Source organism: Parambassis ranga, chromosome 9 (assembly GCF_900634625.1).
Source record: "Parambassis ranga chromosome 9, fParRan2.1, whole genome shotgun sequence".
In the NCBI taxonomy this organism is placed as follows: domain Eukaryota; kingdom Metazoa; phylum Chordata; class Actinopteri; family Ambassidae; genus Parambassis; species Parambassis ranga.
In genome coordinates, this window is record NC_041030.1 from 21,463,410 (window position 1) to 21,482,985 (window position 19,576).

Genomic DNA, 19,576 nt, shown 5'->3' on the forward strand with positions numbered 1-19,576 from the left:
TCTGGTTCACCTTCTGTCCGTCCCCCCGGTCACAGAAAAGGAATGCCTGGCCACATGTGTGCAGAACATGCAGCAGTCAGACGATCTCTCCCCGTTGGAGATCGTTGAGATGTTTGCTGGCCTCTCCTGCTTCCTCAAAGACTCCAGCGATGTCTCACAGACCTTGCTGGACGATTTCCGCATGTGTCAGGGTTACACCTTCCTCTGTGACCTCATGCTCAGGTACAGCTCAGTCTTTTGCTTGTTTTTGAGTATCGTTTATGGGCTTTAATACAACATCTTGCTCTGTATCCAGACTGGAACAGGCCAAGGAGGATGAATCAAAAGATGCATTGAAGGACCTGGTAAACCTGGTCACCTGTCTGTGCACGTATGGGGTGACTGAGCTGAAACCTGCCGGCCTGACAACTGGAGCTCCCTTCCTGCTGCCTGGATTCGTTCTCCCACAGCCTTCTGGTAAAGGTATGGTGACATACAGTTGTCTGGTGAACAAATAGAGCTAGTCGGAAACTTTCCTTTTGGAGAGGAAGATTTTCAGTCGGCTGTCTGAGATCTTGATCAGCGTAGTATTCTGTTGCCTTTTCAAAAAAAGGAACGTTGACAATAAATCTTAAGCCTATACACACTTTGTGTGGCCAAAAAAAAACTGAAACAAGTGAGGAAAAGTCTTCATGTAGACCCCAGCTGCTGTATCTCCCTGCCAGATCTTAATCCCTGAAATGACTTTGATGCTTGGCTGATCCCAGTAAGCTTAACCTGTTGACAGATACCATGGCAACTCTGCCGCCTGTCACACTACAGGACACAAAATGCCACAAGTCTCTCGAATACAAATGGGCTCCTTAGAGTCAAAAAATGCTTTAGTGGTCTGCACCTCTGTAAATGCTCCTCATCACCTTCTGTTGTCTCACACACATGATTGTACACTTGCAGTCACTGTATAGTTGACACTCAGCCCGTCACCAGTCTGCTTGCTGTGCAGCAACCTTCACAACAAACACATTGTCAGCTTTCCAACCTCATACACCCCCCCCCACCCCGGCACTAACACAGTGCAGCCTATCCACCATACACAACCAAACACACACCTAATGACAGGTCCAGCTGCGTGAAAAGTCATTACCAGCAGCCATCGTAGTATGAGGGTCCGCTTACACGCCTGATTAACCTGCCACATTCACTTAAGCGCAGCGTGTGTTTCAATGTGTGTGATTACACATTTCAGTATACTTGTGTGGCTCCAATGTGTTCATGCGTTAGCTACTTAACCCAAAATGGAAGTTAGATTATGTGTGGAGTGTAGGTCATAGGTTATATTTATCGATCGTGACCTTATACAAACAGCATTACTTCTTTGTTTTTGCTAGTTCTGGCAGCCATTTTTGGTGTTTCTTATTTTTTTCCTCATTGTAATAAACACTCCCTTCCCTCTTCTGCTGCTTGTCTTTTATTCCAGGCCACACCGTGCGTAATATTCAGGCTTTTGCTGTGCTCCAAAATGCCTTCTTGCGCGCCAAAACAAGCCGCCTGGCGTGTATGCTGCTGGATGCCATTGGAAACATCTACGCAGCAGAGCCGGCCAATTACTTCATCCTGGAGTCGCAGCACACCCTGTCGCAGTTTGCCGAGCGCGTAGCCAAGCTCCCCGAGGCCCAGGCCAAGTACTTTGAGCTGCTGGAGTTTGTGGTCTTCAGCCTTAACTACGTGCCGTGCAAGGAGCTGTTCAGCGTCAGCGTGCTGCTCAAATCCAGCACGTCGCACGCCTGCAGCATCACGGCCGTCCGCACGCTGCTGAAGCTGGCCAGGCACGACCCGGTGTTCAGCGACGTGCTGAGGGAGGTCGGCCTGCTGGAGGTGCTGGTTAACCTGCTGCACAAATACGCTGCCTTACTCAAAGATCCAGCCTCACAACAGCAACCACACAACAATGACCAAGGTGAGAGGTTTCTTGATTCTTTGTGATCACAAATAACAGCCATTAAAACACGTCAAAATCAAATTCAGCTTATCATCTGTTTTCTCAGTATGTGTGTTTATTCTGATCATCTCTACTGTGTTTGCTTCCTCTTCTGTATTTAGCCGACTGCAAAAACAACACAGTAGCCGAGGAGCAGAAGCAGTTGGCCTGGCTGGTGATGGAAACCCTGACTGTGCTCCTGCAGGGCTCCAACACCACTAACACTAATGCAGGTAAACACACACACACACTTTAAAAAGGGTGTTGCAGGATATTTTTCTTTTATTATGTTTAAGATTAAGATTAAGAAACCTTTATTAGTCCCACAATGGGGAAATTGCATTTTTGCAACGGCATACAGACAGCAAGGGATAAGTTAGGAAAAAGATATATACAATATAAAATAGGCTACCAATAAAAGATATATACATTATAAACAGTTTACATATTTAACAGTGACGACAATAGTGACAACAACAGCTTTAATTATTTGTGTCCACTTTTACCTTGAATAGAAATAGCAGGAGCTGCTGAGTGTTGTGACCTCTGACCTTTTTGTTGAGATGGAGAGGAAAGAGAATTTTCCTCCGGGGATCAATAGAGTATCTTATTACGTTTTCCGAAGCCTCCCTCTCCTCCCACATCAGTCAGCTGTACAAATGTGATGAGTCACGATTACAACCAACAGGCAGCTCAGAGCTGTCACTGACCTTGATGATGACTGGTTGCTTTCGTCATAGAGACACGATGATGTGTGTGGTTTGTAGCACATTGATCACATTTACATGTTACACTTGAAGCTCTCTGCCTGCAGTTTTATGTGGAGAGGCTTGAAATGTGCACACGAGTGGAAAGAATTTCCCCAATTATGGGGTTGTAGCAGGTCAAAGTGGCAGCCACAGTCAAGTCTGCTTCAAGCAACCAGTAATCCTAATTTGAGGCGCTGTTTTGTGTCAATATTGCATTTGTGAATGGTTTTATTTACAAATGATGAATTCTAAAACACAAACCCCAGAAAGTTAGATACAAAAATATCTGTATCTTCTCTTTTTGAACCATTTTTAGAGGGTTAACTGCAAAGTGTCAGTATTTTGTATTAGCTAAGTTATTTGTAGTAGTTTATTCATTATACCTGGCTTTATGGTTATCAAAGACTTAAGTCCTGTTTCTTTTTTTGTTTTCTCATTTGTGTCCCAGCACTGTTCAGGGAGTTTGGCGGCGCTCGCTGCGTTCACAACATCGTGAAGTACCGGCAGTGTCGGGAACACGCGCTGCTCATCATCCAGCAGCTCGTCCTGTCGCCCAGCGGTGACGATGACATGGGAACGCTGCTGGGCCTCATGCACTCCGCACCGTCCAGTGAACTGCAGCTAAAGACAGACATACTGAGGGTAACTCATTCTCATTTATTTCAATTTTTAATGTATATAAACAGTAATTGGATCTATATTATTTGATTCCTAGCGTCAGAATAAGATCATTTTTGTAAAATAATACATTGATATATGCTGCCATGAGAGAGCTAAGCAAAATGATGTCCACTCCAACAAACCCTGTCAGTGAATTTCAGTGAGAACGTCGTGGAAAGCAGAGTCTGTAATTTTCAAAATCAATATGCATTTGAAGCCCTGCATAGAATAATTGCTTTAGTCCAGGAGCTCTCAGACTTAGGTGCACATAAAGGGACACACGCACACACAGGATGAGAGTGTGGCTCATTTTCTGAAGCATAATTGCATTTTCAGACAGGGTAATTTTCATGCTGTCTGAAGGCTTCAGCTGGATTAACCCCCCAGCATTTTCTCCTATTTCAGTAATCTGGGATTTTAATTATCAGGCAAAAAAAAAAAAATCACAATCGCTAAACCAAAATCCCTTTTTCTTCCTCTTTATCGTGACACACTGCTGATCTGCTGATACACAAACAGATCTTAAAGCTAAGCGTCCATTAAATGCTTGCTGTTGCATCGCCGGAGGCTCCAGTCCTCAAGGCCTCCACATGGCTGCTGGTAAAGTTCACACCCCAAACCTCCATTTTTTTATTAACTTAGTGTGCCCAACATGGAGAACAGGATGTGTTTAACAGTGTGTGCTGAGTGGTGCAGTATTCTAGAGCAGCAGGAAACAGCTGGCTCAGTGCTGCAACATGTCACTGTTGTTACTTCTCTTTTATTCACCGTCCATCCAGTGGGAGACGTCATTTAACCCGATCCCAGATGTCCCACTTATTCACTGAATGATACATAAATGCTGCTGTGATATTGTATAGTGACACATTTTCTGATAAATATATGTGTGGGTTTTAGACATGGTCTTAAGCATGTTTTAGCCCCGTCATTCCCACTGCTGCTGACACGGATCCTGCACTTCAAAAGCTTCATATGTTGCCCGTCATGTTTTTTTCCCCCTCTGCTTCCAGTTGCCAATTAAAAACTTTGCTGTCACAGTCACTCCATGTTCTCAGGCTGTTTTTAGGTCCCCAGACTCATATCTAGGTTACTGTCTGATGTTTTTGGTTTGCAGGGTATGTTACTTGCAAATTACTTGGAAAAAATCGCGTCAGTTTACTGAGGCAAAGAAACCCTGAGGGGCTCATAAATATGTCACTGCAGAAGAGGAATGAGGAAAAACATGAGTTGATGAATAGAGATGTATGAGTGGATAATGTGACAAACGCCAAAAGAGATGAGAAATCAAAACACGGGGGGAATAATCGAGTAGCATGTAAAATAAGTGAATGGAAAAGAGTGCAAACATAAACACATAAACATCAAAGAAATGTGAATACATTTGGCCCCTGCAGCTTTTTAATAATCACTCTGCTTCCTCCTCAGTCTTTGTTAGCGGTGCTGCGGGAGAGTCACCGCACGCGGACGGTGTTCCGCAAGGTGGGCGGCTTCGTGTACGTCACCTCGCTGCTGGTGGCCATGGAGCGCTCGCTGTGCCAGCCGCCGCGACACGGCTGGGAGCGGGTCAACCAGAATCAAGTGTTCGAGCTCCTGCACACCGTCTTCTGCACGCTCACTGCCGCCATGCGCTACGAACCGGCCAACTCGCACTTCTTCCGCACAGAGATCCAGTACGAGAAGCTGGCTGACGCTGTGAGGTGAGGTCCACCGAATCGAATGAATCGATTGGATCGTCTGTGTTCTGCCTTATTCTATGTGACTCACCGTGTCTTTCTCCTAAACTGAACTGTTGCTTGTAAAAATCGGGTTTTAGGAATTATATAGGTGAACCGCACTCTTTGGATGACCACACTCTGGTGGTCTAATAGCTCAGGACAGGTAGTCAGGTGAAACTGAAGAGTTTGATCATCTCCAGTGCTCTTCCTGTCAAAGTCCGAGAAACACCGTGTTCTTGAAGGCTGAAGCTTTTCCTAATACTGACCACTTTGCCTCCGTTCTTCCAGGCTGCTGGGTTGCTTCTCAGACCTTAAGAAATTGGGTCCCACCGGTGTGTTCCCCTCCAATGCTCAGCCTTTCCAGAGGCTGCTGGAGGATGAGGCTGCACCCGGAGGCTGTGCAGGAGACAGCGTCTGTCCCACGCTCAAACACTGCAGCAAGCTCTTCATCTACCTGTACAAGATGGCCACCGACTCCTTTGACAGGTGAGGGAATTACAGACCACTCTACAATAAAACTGCTTTAGTTTTAGACAATAACAAATATTATGTCCAAAGTTTGGTGTGAGTTAGAAGCCAGATGCATCTCGAGTTGGTTCTCTGTCGTGAGGCTGAGAAACCTCTAGTCTGAGTCCAGCAGATTGCAGCCACATGTTTCTACCTTTTTTTCTACTGTAACATGTTCTTAATAAAACCTCTGTTCTGTTTTATTGAGTGGGTCTGATATAATGGGAGAAGAAGAACAGTCAGGTGTCTCTTTGTGCACTGAATGTGTGACGCTGGCCCACAGCTGTGTTTATCTCAGCCTGTACAGTCACAGCTTCTGTTCACTTGAGACACGCGTAGCTGAAAGATTAACGACATTTAAGAAGAAAGTTCACTGTGGCTGTGAGTAAGCGGCACAGCCGGGCAGAGCTGTCACACTGCCATACTCTGACGTTCGTCAAATATTAAGAAATGCAGTGAGAAAGTGAAACAAGACAGACTTTTTAAATATTTGCACCAATCTGGCCTCTGCATGTGTGCATCGCTGATGTTATTAAAAGTGCAATAAACCTATGACCACACATGTTATGTGCATGTGGCCCAGCTGGAGCTCTGAACCTGTTTTCTCTGTCATCCTTCCACTAACAACTTCTTTCCTTGCTTTCTCTCCTTCTCCTTTTTTCTTCCTCTAACCTCTGGTGCTGTCTGGCTGTTCATCTTCGGCCTGGCCCGTCTGCACGGCTGTGTGTGTGTGTGTGTGTGTGTACCTGTGCTCTTGTTTGTTTGGGGTGCATGCTTGTGGTGTGTGCGCTGCCATGCAGTCGTGCAGAGCAGATGCCTCCCTGCCTGACTCATGAGACCTCGCTGCCCTCCCCGTGGGGCACGCCGGCGCTCGCCAGGAAGAGGTAGCTACAGCGCTCTGCCACTTTTCTCACCTTCATCCCTTCCTGTCTTGTTAACCCTCAGCTTCACTGTCATGTAGTGTTACAGCAGCATTTAGCGGTGTCACGGATTAAACATGCTTCCTCCATTGCCTGAAACTGGAGACTCTTAAAGCGACAAAGCACTGAAAGGCTAAGAGATTTGTTGTCTCCTCCACAGATTCAGCACTTTCCCACAGGTTCTGGTATAAAAGTAGACAAGTTCATTCTTAGGCAGGCGTTTTTCTTCACATCACATTCCTCCCCCTCACTCTTTTACTCCTCCCCCTCCTTTCTTCTTTTCTCCTCTGCCTCAGAACAGTCTCTGCTCTTTGAATTTTTATTTAAAATGCACCGTAGTGAGCTTTAATAGCTGTCAAGGTGAAACGTGAAAGTGTCTCCTCTCTCCTCCTGAGCACTCGGGATTATATCCAATGCAGCTGAATATTCATGAAGCAAAGTTAATTTGACAATTACTACGGGGCCTTCGTCCTTGTTTGGGTTCGTTCTTTGAAGATGTGATAGCGTTGCAGTCGCTTCCCGTGTGTTGTTGTGTAACACTGCACTCAAGCTTCTATCAGACCCATAAAAATCTGAGAGAGGTTTGATTTACAAGAATTGCAAAGGTTGTGTGTAGTTTGATTTAATCTCTTTTTAAAAATGTCTCAGGATCTAAAAGGCAGCTTGCATTATGAGCTTTGTCTTGAATAGAGTAGCAGGATTTTGTGATGTGCAAATTGCATCAAACAATGCTGTGATCATCATGATTAAGGCAGTGACAGAGAGGGCTTGAAAAAAATGGCGTTTTAGACTAAAAGTTAGCACGAGTAGCTTTATGTCGACCAATCAAGATGGAGAGGTTGAGGCAGTCATTATTTATTTTTCGTCCAGATCAATTTCGGCATTTTATAGAGGAGAATTTGGCCGACTCCGACTCAGACTGTGTCAACTCTGAGCCAGATGGGTTCCTGTGTTACGGGAGCAGCAAGGAAATGACTTCTCATTTCCTGTGGAAAAAACTACAAATGCCAAGATACTTCTCATCATTATGTATACCCAGAATTCACACACATTTACAGAACGTATTTTTGCAGTTGTCTTTTAAAAATCATTTCTGTTAACTGGGTAAAAAGTCATTCTGTTCCACAGATGATCGTAACATTTAGCCTGCATGACATTGGGGAAAAATAACTATAACTCTGGCAGAAGATAATAATTTAGAATCTGAATATACTAAAAAACCATTTCCAGCAGCTGCTGTGAACATGAAGACGCCCCACATCCCACCCCTCCAGCACTTTACGCTGACTCCAGCCTTTTCAGCTCTGCCTCTCCCCTGAGGGGGGATTGCCGCTCTGTAATTTGCATCGCAGCAACAACATGCCTATTTTACCTAATTACCCGGCCGCATGCCCAGGCAGATCTCTAGCACTCTGCTGTTTGCATGCCGGAGGGGGGGGTTTGTGATCCTGATCAAATTGTAGACACTGAAACCTTGATTTCTTGAGGACTGCTGACTCCTAAGTAAAGTTAAAGAAGTGTTGGATACCGTGTGTGCACAGTCGCTCCAGTGGCTCAGAAAGAAAACTAACTTTCACTGTGAAACATTTTGTGTGTTGACGCCGGTGTCTCTCCTCGTGCTCCCAGACATGGCTACTATGGTACATCGGGGCCCCCAGCTCCAGTCAAAGCCTTGACCGACCTGAAGCTCCATATATCTAACCCCTCCCATCCGGCTTCCTCCTCATCTGCGTCTGACATGGTGGTCATCCACCCGGGTGCCATCCTGGCCATGCTGGACCTGCTTCCCTCCGTCTGCTCCGACAGCCAGCCAGAGGTTAGGAAGCAGGAAATACACTTCCTGTCAGAATCTGGTGAAGCTTACAGATATTTTTTTTTGTCATGTGACGTCTCCTGTTCTTCCTCCCTTCTCCCTCCAGCATGCTCTCGACCTGCAGCTGGCGGTGGCCAACATCCTCCAGCTCTTGGTGAACAGTGAGAGGAACCAGCAGGTGCTGTGCGAAGCCTGCCTCCATCAGCGGCTGTTGCAGCGTTGTAGTCAGGCCCTGGGTGACGAAGACCACCCACTGCACCCACCGCTGCAGAGGATGTTTGAGAGGCTGGCCTCGCAGGCCCTGCAGCCGATGGCCCTCAGGTACTGCATTTATGATAGTTTAATGAAGCATAAAGCCATAAAGTCCCTTCCAGACACACTGCTCCTCATTAATCCAACGACATTTGACCATGTTGGCATGCGTGCCACCACTCTCTCCATCACTGTCTTGGGTTTAAATAAAGCTCGTAATGTAACTATTGAAGTGTTTCTCAACCAGTGTGCCACTAGAGATCACCAGGTGTGCCGTGGGAAATTATCCAATGGGATTTTTTTACATGTAAAATATGCACCGTGGCTCAAAAAAGGTTGGGAAACACTGAACTAATGTATCAAAGAGGCTTATCCTTAACCTTAACCCCAGTGTGACTCAACGAATCCTCCAAAATCCACCTTTAGTGAATTTCTCTCTCTGTAATGTGAAGGAGTACGAGTATAAAAGAAGATGCTGTTTTAAGTAAACAACATTGTGAAGAAAAAGTATTTGAATTCTTGCTGAATTTTCTTGGAAGGCTGGTATCAGTTTTTCCGTATGCTAATGTTCAGGCTGTGATGGCAGGTTTCATTGTGCCATATATTCAGGCAAAACTGAGCGATTCTCATTTCCCGCTTGACTTCCCACCGCTTAAGTGAGATGGAAGGTCAGCATTGAGGAATAGTCGGGGGAAAGTTATTTGACATGCACATGGCTGGTTGTTTTCATATGTAAATGCGGCCTGCCTGGCTGATATTCTCTCCCTCTCGTAATTATGCTGGAGGTAAATGTATCTGTCAATCTGTTTCCTATCCACCCCCCACCTCCCCCCTGAGCTGTCAGTCTTCTTCTTCTGTCACTTTGCCTCCATAATCCTTCTGCTCTTGGAGCTGCAGAGTCTGTCTCTCTTTGGTGTGTTTCCCTATAAGTTATCTGGTTCCAGCTGCCGTCAACTGACACGAATCATCACTGGGACCTTTTTACATTCAGTCACTTACATGCCAGTTCGAAACAGACTGAAAAATGTTGTTAACCAAATCTGTGGAGGAGAAGTCGGCCTCCGGTGTAACACATCGCGCTGTCATTCTGTCTGCATTACGCTTTAATAATAACATTTACATTTAAAGGCCTCTCTCTCTGTTTCAGACATTCCCTCCTCCACCTCTGTGTCGATTGTGTTTTCATTGTTGACATCTTTGTAATCTTTCCTCCTCCTTCAGGGAGTTCTTGCGTCTTGGGAACCCTCTGAACTGTGGTGCCTGGGACAAGAAGCTACTGAAGCAGTACCGGGTCCATAAACCAAGTTCTCTTGGCTACGATGCCGAGATGAGAAGTAAGATGATAACTCTGCTCACTGTAGTAGTAGCCTCAGGGGAATTCTTCATGGCTGACGGACACAGACAACTTATTATTATTATTATTACTATTTTACCTTTACAGTATAAAAGTATGGATCATTTTATTATGGAGTATTCATGTCTTCACAGTATTTTGAGGGATGTTTTTCTACCGTTTTACTGGTAGTTTTTTGCCCTCACAGGCAAAAAACCTAACTAACATAGGAGTGGCTGTCGCCTTTTAATAGCTGAGAATTAAGGGAAACTGTCCACAGCGCTCCTCCTGTGCAGCTATGAAATGCTAACGTCATTTGGGAGCTTTCCCATCTGCCACAGTGACACAAGCGTCCCCCTGGGAGAAACTTTCATCTTGTACTAAAAGCTGAAAAAAGTGGCATCGGGTTCCTTGCAGAGGATGGGTGTTCTGTGAGCCTTTCATTTCCAGTGGAACTGATCTGAACCAGACAGGGGTAGAAGGGCGTGGGGTGGTGTAAAGAGCAGCATCTCATGAAGTGTGTATGTAGAATACATGTGCATTCAGCTGAGGTGTGAAGTCCCAGTCTACACACAGATTGGCTTACTACTGTGAGTCTAATGCAAAATGGTTTGTTTTCTACTAACAGCTGGTAATGTTTGTAATTTTCTGGCCTCCTCAGTGCATCTTAATTACTTATTGTGTCTCGGCCCCCCCAGCTGAGAATGGATATTAAGTCCCTACTAATTACTGCTCTTTATAAGCAGCCACTGTTAGAACACACGCTGCTGTCGTACCCTGTGAGACAGAGGAGTCGTTTTTATTAGCCGCCATTGATGAGAGTTGTAATTCTGGCTTTCATCTAATTGGTCTTTGTCACATCTGCTGAGTCTTAACAAATAAAAGAATCAATTTTTACCGCTCCTTCTGGGATAATATACATGCACACTTGATGGAATGCTGCCAAATCACAGTTTAATTCTGCTCAGTCCTGCTCAGTGTGTCTGAAATCAGCTTTCATGCCGTTTGATGATGTAGAAATCTAAATCTGAGCAGAAATGACTGAAGTTCTAAACTGCATATTGTGACTCTGAACCGTTCTTCCTGACCTCACAGACAGTATGACCATGTCCATGGAAGGCTTTGGCCCGGACAGCGTCTTTGCCACGCCAGCGGAGGACAACGGTCAATACCGCATCAGCCGCAGCCTGGTGCGCTCAGCCGAGGGAAGCACCGTGCCCCTCACCCGAGTCAAGTGCCTGGTGTCCATGACAACGCCCCATGACATTCGCCTGCACGGATCAGCCGTCACACCTGCGTTCGTGGAGTTCGACACCTCGCTGGAGGGCTTTGGGTCAGTGTCTCTGTTTCATTTGTTGCTCATCTATTTGTGACAGGTTTCCTCAATGTGTCCCATTAGCATTCAGATGTTTTTATTTGAGGTTCGCCCACCTTCATTATATTTTGAAAATACTGTCAGAGCAACAGATGGAAGCCATTTTTAAACCACATTTCTCTAAATCTTTTATTTTCACGCTTCGATTTTCTTCAGCAGTGACACACACCTTGGGGTGCTGCATTATTTTTCTCTCCAATGAAACAGGTTGTGTGTGTGTGTGGGTGTGTGTGTTCCCTTCTTAGCAGCACCTGCAACTGTCTCAGCAGGAGACTGTGATCCGCCTCCAGTTGTGGAGCTGCGCATACAAATAGGCTTATTTTACGCCTTTTATATCATACGACACCCTCTGCCGCTCTTTGTGCTGCTGCTGCTGCTGCTGACAGGGTCTGCTGCTCCCTGTGGCCTGTGTCATATGTTAGTGTGGGGGTCAGTGGAAAAGATGTAACCTTGACAGTTTTAACCCATGTTACACTGACACACAGTAAACAACAATTAATGATACATTCTTCATTAATATGTGCAAGGATACAGAAAAAAACAAAGGTCATTAGCTTGATTGAACACGTGTGTCTATGTTAACCTGAGAATTTTGTTTATTTTACAGATTTTTATCAATATCTACAAGCATCCATGAGTTTATTCAGATGAAATGGCTTGGATTAGATTTCCCTCACACTGTCGATAAGCCCATTTTCTGTCGCACCACTTCTTAGCTCCCCCGATTCCTTCAGACGTAAGATCTGTCTGACTCGTCACAGCAGTCACCTCAGAATAGAACATGGAGTTTCTCCTGAAAACACAGCAGCAGCAGCAGCAGCACACTGGCAAAGAGGCACTGTCCCACTTTCTGCTCAGCATAAACACAGGAGTGGAGACACACACACACACTCTCACACACACCACCCCTCCTTTCTCTCCCATCTGTCAGCATGAAATATTGATGTCCCTGCTGCTATTAGGAATCTCACACACACACATGCACACTCTCTATCATAACACAAGCACAACATGCTTACACACACCCAAACACATGAGTGCACTCTCACCCAGCCAGCCATCTCACAACCCACAAGGGATGAGGAAGATTCCATCAATCTGAAAGGATCAGGGTAGAAGGGTAGATTTAATAACAAAAAAAACACTGAATGGAAATAGGAGGTGATTAGTAACAGGGGAAAGGACTGCTCTATGTGTGGGGGGAAGCAGCCGGGTGGTGACAGACTGTTTAAACAGAGGACCTGAGCAGTGTGCCTGTCCTTGAGAAATGTCCTCGAAAAACACATTGGACCCCTGCCAGCTTCAGGGACGCTGTCCTGACGTAAACCCTGACCTCTGACCTTCCTGTCCAGCAGGAGGAAAAACAGGAAGAGGAAAGAAAATGCAAACCTTATTATAAGAGCCTCTACGGGAGTTAATTTAGTCCTGGTAGTAGTCCTGCCTAGACCTTGACATGTATAGTAGAGAGTGACCATTGGGTTTCCCATGTCCGTTTCACCATATATCACATGATTTGTACCCTCATTGTGACTTCTGAACATTAATTTTGAGTCTCTGTCGAGTCTTCTCTCAACAAAGATAACCCCACTGGGTGATTAGAGGGAAGGAAATAGTTCCTTCAGTGAGGGGAGGCAGTGAGTCAGCAAAACACAACACACACTCACGAGGACAATTCTAAATCTGTGGACTGACTGCCAGCCTCCCTCTCTCTGCTGGAAAGGTCCTTGAAAAATGAGACGACAACATGAGACTCGTTTACAGCTCAAGGTTTTACTGAGGATATCAAACAGTTTTTTTGGAAATTAATTGGAATATTATCAGCACCAACATAAACATAAATGCAAGAAGAAGAAGCAGCTGAATGAGTGGGAGCAGATTCCTTTAGAAAATGTGCTTTCATCCCACCTCTGTCCTCATCCATAATTAATCCTTAGGCAGTTGAAATTTCCATATTGTAACACCAAGCTGTGAATGAATTACCACACACAGCTTTTTGTAGGTTGGGGTGAGTTTGTCTAATAGTTGATCTCAGGGATGGAGCCAGACATGCTCCAAATCTCACAATAACTGCACGCATGCTGTAAAGCGGTGACCCGTTCTGTTTCCTCTGACTGCAGTCATTAATCTGTCCTCCATCTTGTCTCGTGCAGGTGCCTGTTTCTGCCCAGCCTGGCGCCCCACAATGCCCCCACCAATAACACCAACGCTTCAGGTGTTGGTGACGGAGCAGTGCTGAGCGGGATGGGCACAGGTAAGAAGAGCTCACTATGCTGAATGATACTGGATTTGGATTCTGTAGTATATATGGTCAGCAGCAGGGTTAAGCTTGGGGGTTTAACTCTCAGCGGAGCCTAAAAGGTTAACCCTGCTAAAACGGAGCTGTCGCCATACTATGTTCAAACTACCGTAGCTCTGGTTATGTTCGCAACTTCGCACTGTTGTTACTGTTCTGAGCATTTATAACATAAAGCTTTTGAAAGTTATATTTCATCTGTCAAGAAAAACAGGTAAAATAATTAATACAAAGAACGTTTTCATTATATCAGGTCAAGTCAATTTCATTTCTTTTTCATTTCTATATAGCACCAGATCATAACAGAAGCCATTTAAGAAAAGCTTTCCTATAGAACAGGTCTACACCTTGTTCCTTTATTGAACAAACAGCTCATGTTATTTATCTTATTTGCACGGCAGCGTGTCATTTCTGTCTGCGCACAGAGGCCCGATGTGTGTACACAGACAAACACAAACACAGAGACACACAAACACAGACACGTGTGCGCACATACTCCCACCGTCGGACAGAGAACTTGTGTTGTTTGCCACCGTTGCTCATGACATGCTAGTTGGATAGACTGAACTCTATGACTACGCCAAGCTATGCAATGCTAACGGTGCTGATATCCGTGGTTTTATTTTTATTTTTGCCATTTAAATATGCTATTTACATCCCGCTCTGTAAGCATTGACGGGACCTTCGGCAGCTTTGCGCACGATTGGACGCAGAGTGCTGTGGGTCTCTCTGCTCCGCCTGCAGCTGAACCTGCTGCGTGAAGCTACAGAGGCGGGGGAGGAGCTCACGGTCGCTGCTTGTCAAGGACAGTAGCCTGACTGCAGAATGATCACCAGAGTGTCAGTAGTTGCTTTTGATAGTTTGGAAAGTCACCAAATGTAGCGAGAGAGACGCCAAGTTGCCAACACCCGTCTCCATGCTGTGGTAAAAACGCCTCCCTGTATTACTTGATGCGCATGTCCAGAACAAAACAGAACACGCACCCCGAACCAAAACACGTGTACCGAGCGGTTCGGATTTTTTCCTGAACCGTCCCACCCCTAATGATTATGTATCATCATGGTTGAATGTCTAGTGATAGCATCATTTAGTGCTGAAGCACAGCAAGACTCCCCTCCCCTCCTCTCCCCTTTCCTCCTCATACATGACTATCGTTCCTCCATCTGTACCTATTCATGTGCTCCCTCTGCACTCATTCACCCCACACTGCTCTCCTCTTGTCTTCTCCAGCCAGTCATCCCACTCTATTTATAGATCTCCTCTGTTCCCCTCCCTCATTTCTTCCTGTCACTCACAATTTCCCTTTTCTCTGTCCTTATCTCAGTCTCCAATCCTTTTTCTTCCGCTCACTTCTTGCTCTTATTCCTCACCCTGAATCTATCTATCTATCCCCTTTATCACTTCCTCCCCCCTCTGTCTCCCTCACCTCATTTATTTCGATTCCCTCTTCTCTCCTTCCTCGGTTTCCCCCTCCTCTCCTCCTCCTATCTGACCCATATCTGTGGATGACATCATATAGAGGCTCATTCATCAAATCTCTTCATTCCACCTGGTAACACATAAGAAAGGCAGTTTCCAGCACATTATCCGAGCTGTTGCTGCAGCAGGTTTTCATTATTTCCCACTTTGCAGCTTTAATATAAACAGTTTAAATGTAACCTGTTGAGTGACAGCCTCATCTCTGAGCACACAGCCTGTCAGGTGTTTAAGGACAGAGTCATCCCTGTTTTGATAGCATCGTCCACCATCTTGTTACTTTATGAAAAACATTTTTATAGTAGCACAAGACATTTAAATCTATTTTACACAATCACTGTTTCTGCAGTTGTGTCTGATTATTAGAAGCAATGTATGAATAAATATGATCAAATTTACTTTAGTATATGTGTATGGTTAGAGGTTACAGACCTGTGCAAAAGGCATTTAGAAGCCGAAAATAAAGGTTGACTGGCAGAAGAAAAGAAGAAGTGGTGTGATGTCAGCCTCTTTTTAATTGTTCCCTTGTAAGGAGACGGTGCACGCTGCTGCCTTCAGGAAGATCATAGGCCTCCAGCTTCCTTTTTTTAAAACAGTCAGCTGATGTATCTGACCTTTGTAGACACTGATGACATCAGCATCATTCTTTTTAAATAAGTTTTTTAATCAGTCATACTACCATTTTAACTAAGAAAATGGGAGAGAGATTATAACAACAACAGAAATTGTCCCTTTGGACACCAGCTGGTGTAAAGCCAGCGTGGGTCCTGAAGGCAGCATTGGGAGAAATGGTGTGTCCAGCTTAGAGCTGCAGAACCAACACTGAGATACGGAGCCTTGTAGTGGTCAGACTGTGTTCCATTACAAATCTGGATGCATCACTGCATGGATATAATTCTAATAAGGAAACCTTCCTCTCCTCTCCTTCATTCTCCTCCAGGTGAGCGCTTGTTCCCTCCTCCGTCAGGCCTGAGCTACTCCACCTGGTTCTGCGTGGAGCGTTTCAGTGCTGCTCCTCAGGCCCACCCCGTGCGGCTGCTGACCATCGTCCGCCGGGCCACCTCCTCAGAGCAGCACTACGTCTGCCTGGCTGTGGTGCTGTCAACCAAAGACCGCTCGCTCACCGTCTCCACCAAGGAGGAGCTGCTGCAGACTTACTGTGAGTGCAGACGTAGTTTTATATCATATATATTAAACAAATATTAAAATATATTCTTAATAACACTATGACCTTGATTATACAGTCTTAAAAGTGCAGGTGGGAGAAATATGCTAATTCTGTAGCAGCCTCCTCTTCTGGGATTTGCGTCAGTCACCCTGAGTGAATGTATTTACATAGACTGAAGCCCTCTGACTTATTGATGTCCCCCTCTCTGCCTCCCTCGGCCTCCCCCACCATCTCTCATCAAGCAGCGGATGAGTCCAGCGAGGAAGCCTCCTTCTATGAGATCCTGCCGTGCTGCGCTCGGTTCCGCTGTGGCGAGCTGATCGCTGAGGGCCAGTGGCACCACCTGGTGCTCGTCATGAGTAAAGGCATGCTGAAGAACAGCATGGCCACGCTCTACATCGATGGTCAGCTCATCAACACTGTCAAGGTAAAATCAAAATTAGGGACTGTTTGATGAAAAGGTTTCTGGAGTATAATTTGTAAATGTCCACTGATCTGTTTTTCAGTTTTAAAAACTATTAATAAGGAATAAATGTCTTTTTTACTCTTTATTATAATGGTTAATCGTTTAGTCTATTAAATATTTACATGCGTGAAAAATGCCCATTGTAATAATCTGCTACTATCGTTAATGCAGATGGATGTGTGGATAGAAATATACAGAGTATCATCATTATCCTCTCACGTTCAGTCATATCTATTATTAAAGAGAGCTGCTATATAAAGCGACAGAGGCCTGTGGATGGTGATAAAATATTATTGATTAACAGCAGTGTTTTTGAACATTATTAGCTTGAAAAAGAAGCAGCGCAGCAAAACATGTGTGTAAAAGCAGCCTGCAGCAGGCTGTGATGTGGTTTGTGGTTTTTACTGACTTTAGATTCCCCCCTGAGATCAGGCAGCGGAGCAGCAAACCGGCTCAGACCACAATCACAGCTTCCTCTCAGCGACACTGATAACAGTAGTTTCATTTCCTACTGAGGTCCACCTACAGGAAGCGAGCTGGTCATGTGTCTTCTTATGTGTCTGTGCACTTGTGGTTGTGTGTTGTGAACAGGTTTTTGTCCAAAGGTCTCTTGGGTGCTCTAATAGAACTGAGCAGAGTTTCAACACGGGTGGCTTCCATTAATAAGTGCTCAAACTGATGAAAGATGCACTGTGCAGCTCATGTTTTACAAGGTTTTCTAATATGAAAGTGACGTTTTAGTGTCTACAGCAGGAATTTGAATCCTTTACCTCTTCTCCTCCTCTTCTTCTGCAGCTCCACTACATCCACAGTGCTCCAGGTGGCTCTGGCTCCACCAACCCTCCTGTGGTGAGCACCGTTTACGGGTACGTGGGGACGCCGCCTGCACAGCGCCAGCTCTCCAGTCTGGTGTGGCGTCTGGGGTCCAGCCATTTCCTGGAGGAGGTTTTGCCTGCCACTAGTGTCGCTGCCATTTTTGAATTGGGACCCAACTATGTAGGCAGCTTTCAGGCCGTCTACCTGCCCTGTGAGTGGTCCTCCTGTCCTCGCCTTCCACTGGAGGGGTCCTGCATTTATCTACACACACATCTCCCCTTGTTTTATACTCATTCTCCTCCCTTTCTGTCAGGTAAAGACTCCAAGACAGAGGTAGCACCTGCCTCCCCCGTGGCTCTGGTACCAGAGGAGAAGGTGTCTTTCAGTCTCTATGCACTCTCTGTCTCCACTCTTACTGTGGCCAAAATCAGAAAAGTCTACAACAAACTGGACAGCAAAGCCATCGCCAAACAGGTCAGAACATATGCTTTCATTATGGAAAAATATTATTGCTTTACATTTATTATTTTTAGATTTATTGTTGAAGCCAAATGTGTTGATGAGGTGATTTATTGGGTTGTAATTATCTTTCTGTACCCTTGGTGGCGCTGTCATTTTTGGGGTGCTGACTTGTTGTTGCTATATATTCTTTGTGTTCCGTTTTGGAGGGGCAAAGTTCCTTTTAGGAGGCTGTGTTTATGTTATGCTCACTTTATTGTGGAGTTAATCTTGTTTGGAGGAGGCTGTATGAACACTGAGCGTTTCAGTTGATGCTCTGGAGATTAACGACCACCTGAAGGTGGGGCTCTGAAGACAGCACACAACCTTTAAGCTGGCATGTTTCAGTTAAAAGTTAACTGCGTCAGCCGGCTCATTTCTGCAGCTGAAACATCTCAGCAGTTCCTTTTTGGTTGCTGACGTGTTCAGGTGACTCTAATACTAATGTTACGTCATTTATGTCTGATGTAACCGACTGAAAAAAGAAAGAGCAGCATGATGATGTGCACGCGGTAAGCAAATGTGCAAAGTCTGTGGTGGAAAAAGATTTACAGCTTAAATAATAAATGTCAAATGTTCTGTTGCTCACACTCTAAATATACGCATGCACACACACACTCATGCAGGCCTACATACAGGACAGCAAAGGTCAATTTCATTCTTGCACAGAAAATATTGTATAGTCTGCTACGGGAATAATTATTCTCACACACACACATACTTATATATGCTTTTAGAATATCAAATGCACCATCCTACCATCCACTACCAGTAATGTGTGTGTGTGTGTGTGAGGCTTGAGCTCCCTCTCCATCCTTATCTTTGCCCACACCTGTCAAGTTATTTCCCAGCCTGCTCGGCTCTCCGTGTTATAAACCTCGGCCCACAGCGACTCACAGGAAAGAAGTGCACACACAGCGTTTCTGCTGCAGCAGAACAGAAGGGCTCCGTTTATTCCACCAGCAATTACAAAATACACCTCCACATTATCTCCTCTTTTTTAGGCAAAACTAAAAATACTACAGTATTAATCACCTTTTTAACTTGCTAAATTGACCGTTACATCACAGGGAATGGTACATAGTGCATGGTACTGCTGCAGTGGTCCAATCCAGCTTTGCAGGCATCTACAGAACCTGTTGTAGCTTTTTTTGTGTGAAATATATTTTGAACTGGTACATTCCCTTTTCTAGGTCATTGAAAAAAAACGCTTAAGTAAAGCCAACCAAACCTCTTCTGTGGTCGACAAAGAGCAAAAATTGTCTCAGACGCATCTAGGCCTACAGCCCAGGATGGACGGACACAGCCAGAACAAATTTCCCCTCCATTTTCTCACATGTCCAGCACAAATGATTGGTTCCTTGACAGGAATGACGGTGGCCACTCCAGCCACAAAAAGTTCATTTCTGTATTTAACATCCTCCTCCTCCTTCTTTTCAGCTTGCTGTGTCCTCTCATGAAAACGCCACTCCAGTCAAGCTGATTCACAACGCTGCCGGCCACCTCAACGGACCAGCACGAACCATTGGAGCCGCTGTGATTGGATATTTAGGTACACCAAGTGTGGACACGATCCCC

General features: G+C 45.2%; 1 protein-coding gene across 5 annotated transcripts in view; it reads left to right on the plus strand.

Moving 5' to 3' along the window:
- Nucleotides 1-19,576, plus strand: part of wdfy3 (WD repeat and FYVE domain containing 3) — a 56,158-nt gene that overhangs the window by 18,804 nt on the left and 17,778 nt on the right. For 3 of the 5 annotated variants that reach the window (XM_028413307.1, XM_028413310.1, XM_028413309.1), the window contains 17 exons: nucleotides 36-222; nucleotides 296-462; nucleotides 1,457-1,936; nucleotides 2,080-2,190; nucleotides 3,155-3,348; nucleotides 4,792-5,063; nucleotides 5,370-5,567; nucleotides 8,135-8,324; nucleotides 8,428-8,642; nucleotides 9,795-9,907; nucleotides 11,002-11,239; nucleotides 13,432-13,532; nucleotides 15,991-16,209; nucleotides 16,461-16,645; nucleotides 17,480-17,711; nucleotides 17,814-17,974; nucleotides 19,439-19,550. In XM_028413307.1, the coding sequence (XP_028269108.1) occupies nucleotides 36-222; nucleotides 296-462; nucleotides 1,457-1,936; nucleotides 2,080-2,190; nucleotides 3,155-3,348; nucleotides 4,792-5,063; nucleotides 5,370-5,567; nucleotides 8,135-8,324; nucleotides 8,428-8,642; nucleotides 9,795-9,907; nucleotides 11,002-11,239; nucleotides 13,432-13,532; nucleotides 15,991-16,209; nucleotides 16,461-16,645; nucleotides 17,480-17,711; nucleotides 17,814-17,974; nucleotides 19,439-19,550 (3,375 nt within the window). The remainder of the gene's footprint in view (nucleotides 1-35; nucleotides 223-295; nucleotides 463-1,456; nucleotides 1,937-2,079; nucleotides 2,191-3,154; nucleotides 3,349-4,791; nucleotides 5,064-5,369; nucleotides 5,568-8,134; nucleotides 8,325-8,427; nucleotides 8,643-9,794; nucleotides 9,908-11,001; nucleotides 11,240-13,431; nucleotides 13,533-15,990; nucleotides 16,210-16,460; nucleotides 16,646-17,479; nucleotides 17,712-17,813; nucleotides 17,975-19,438; nucleotides 19,551-19,576) is intronic. The other 2 variants (XM_028413311.1, XM_028413308.1) reach the window with 1 other exon arrangement.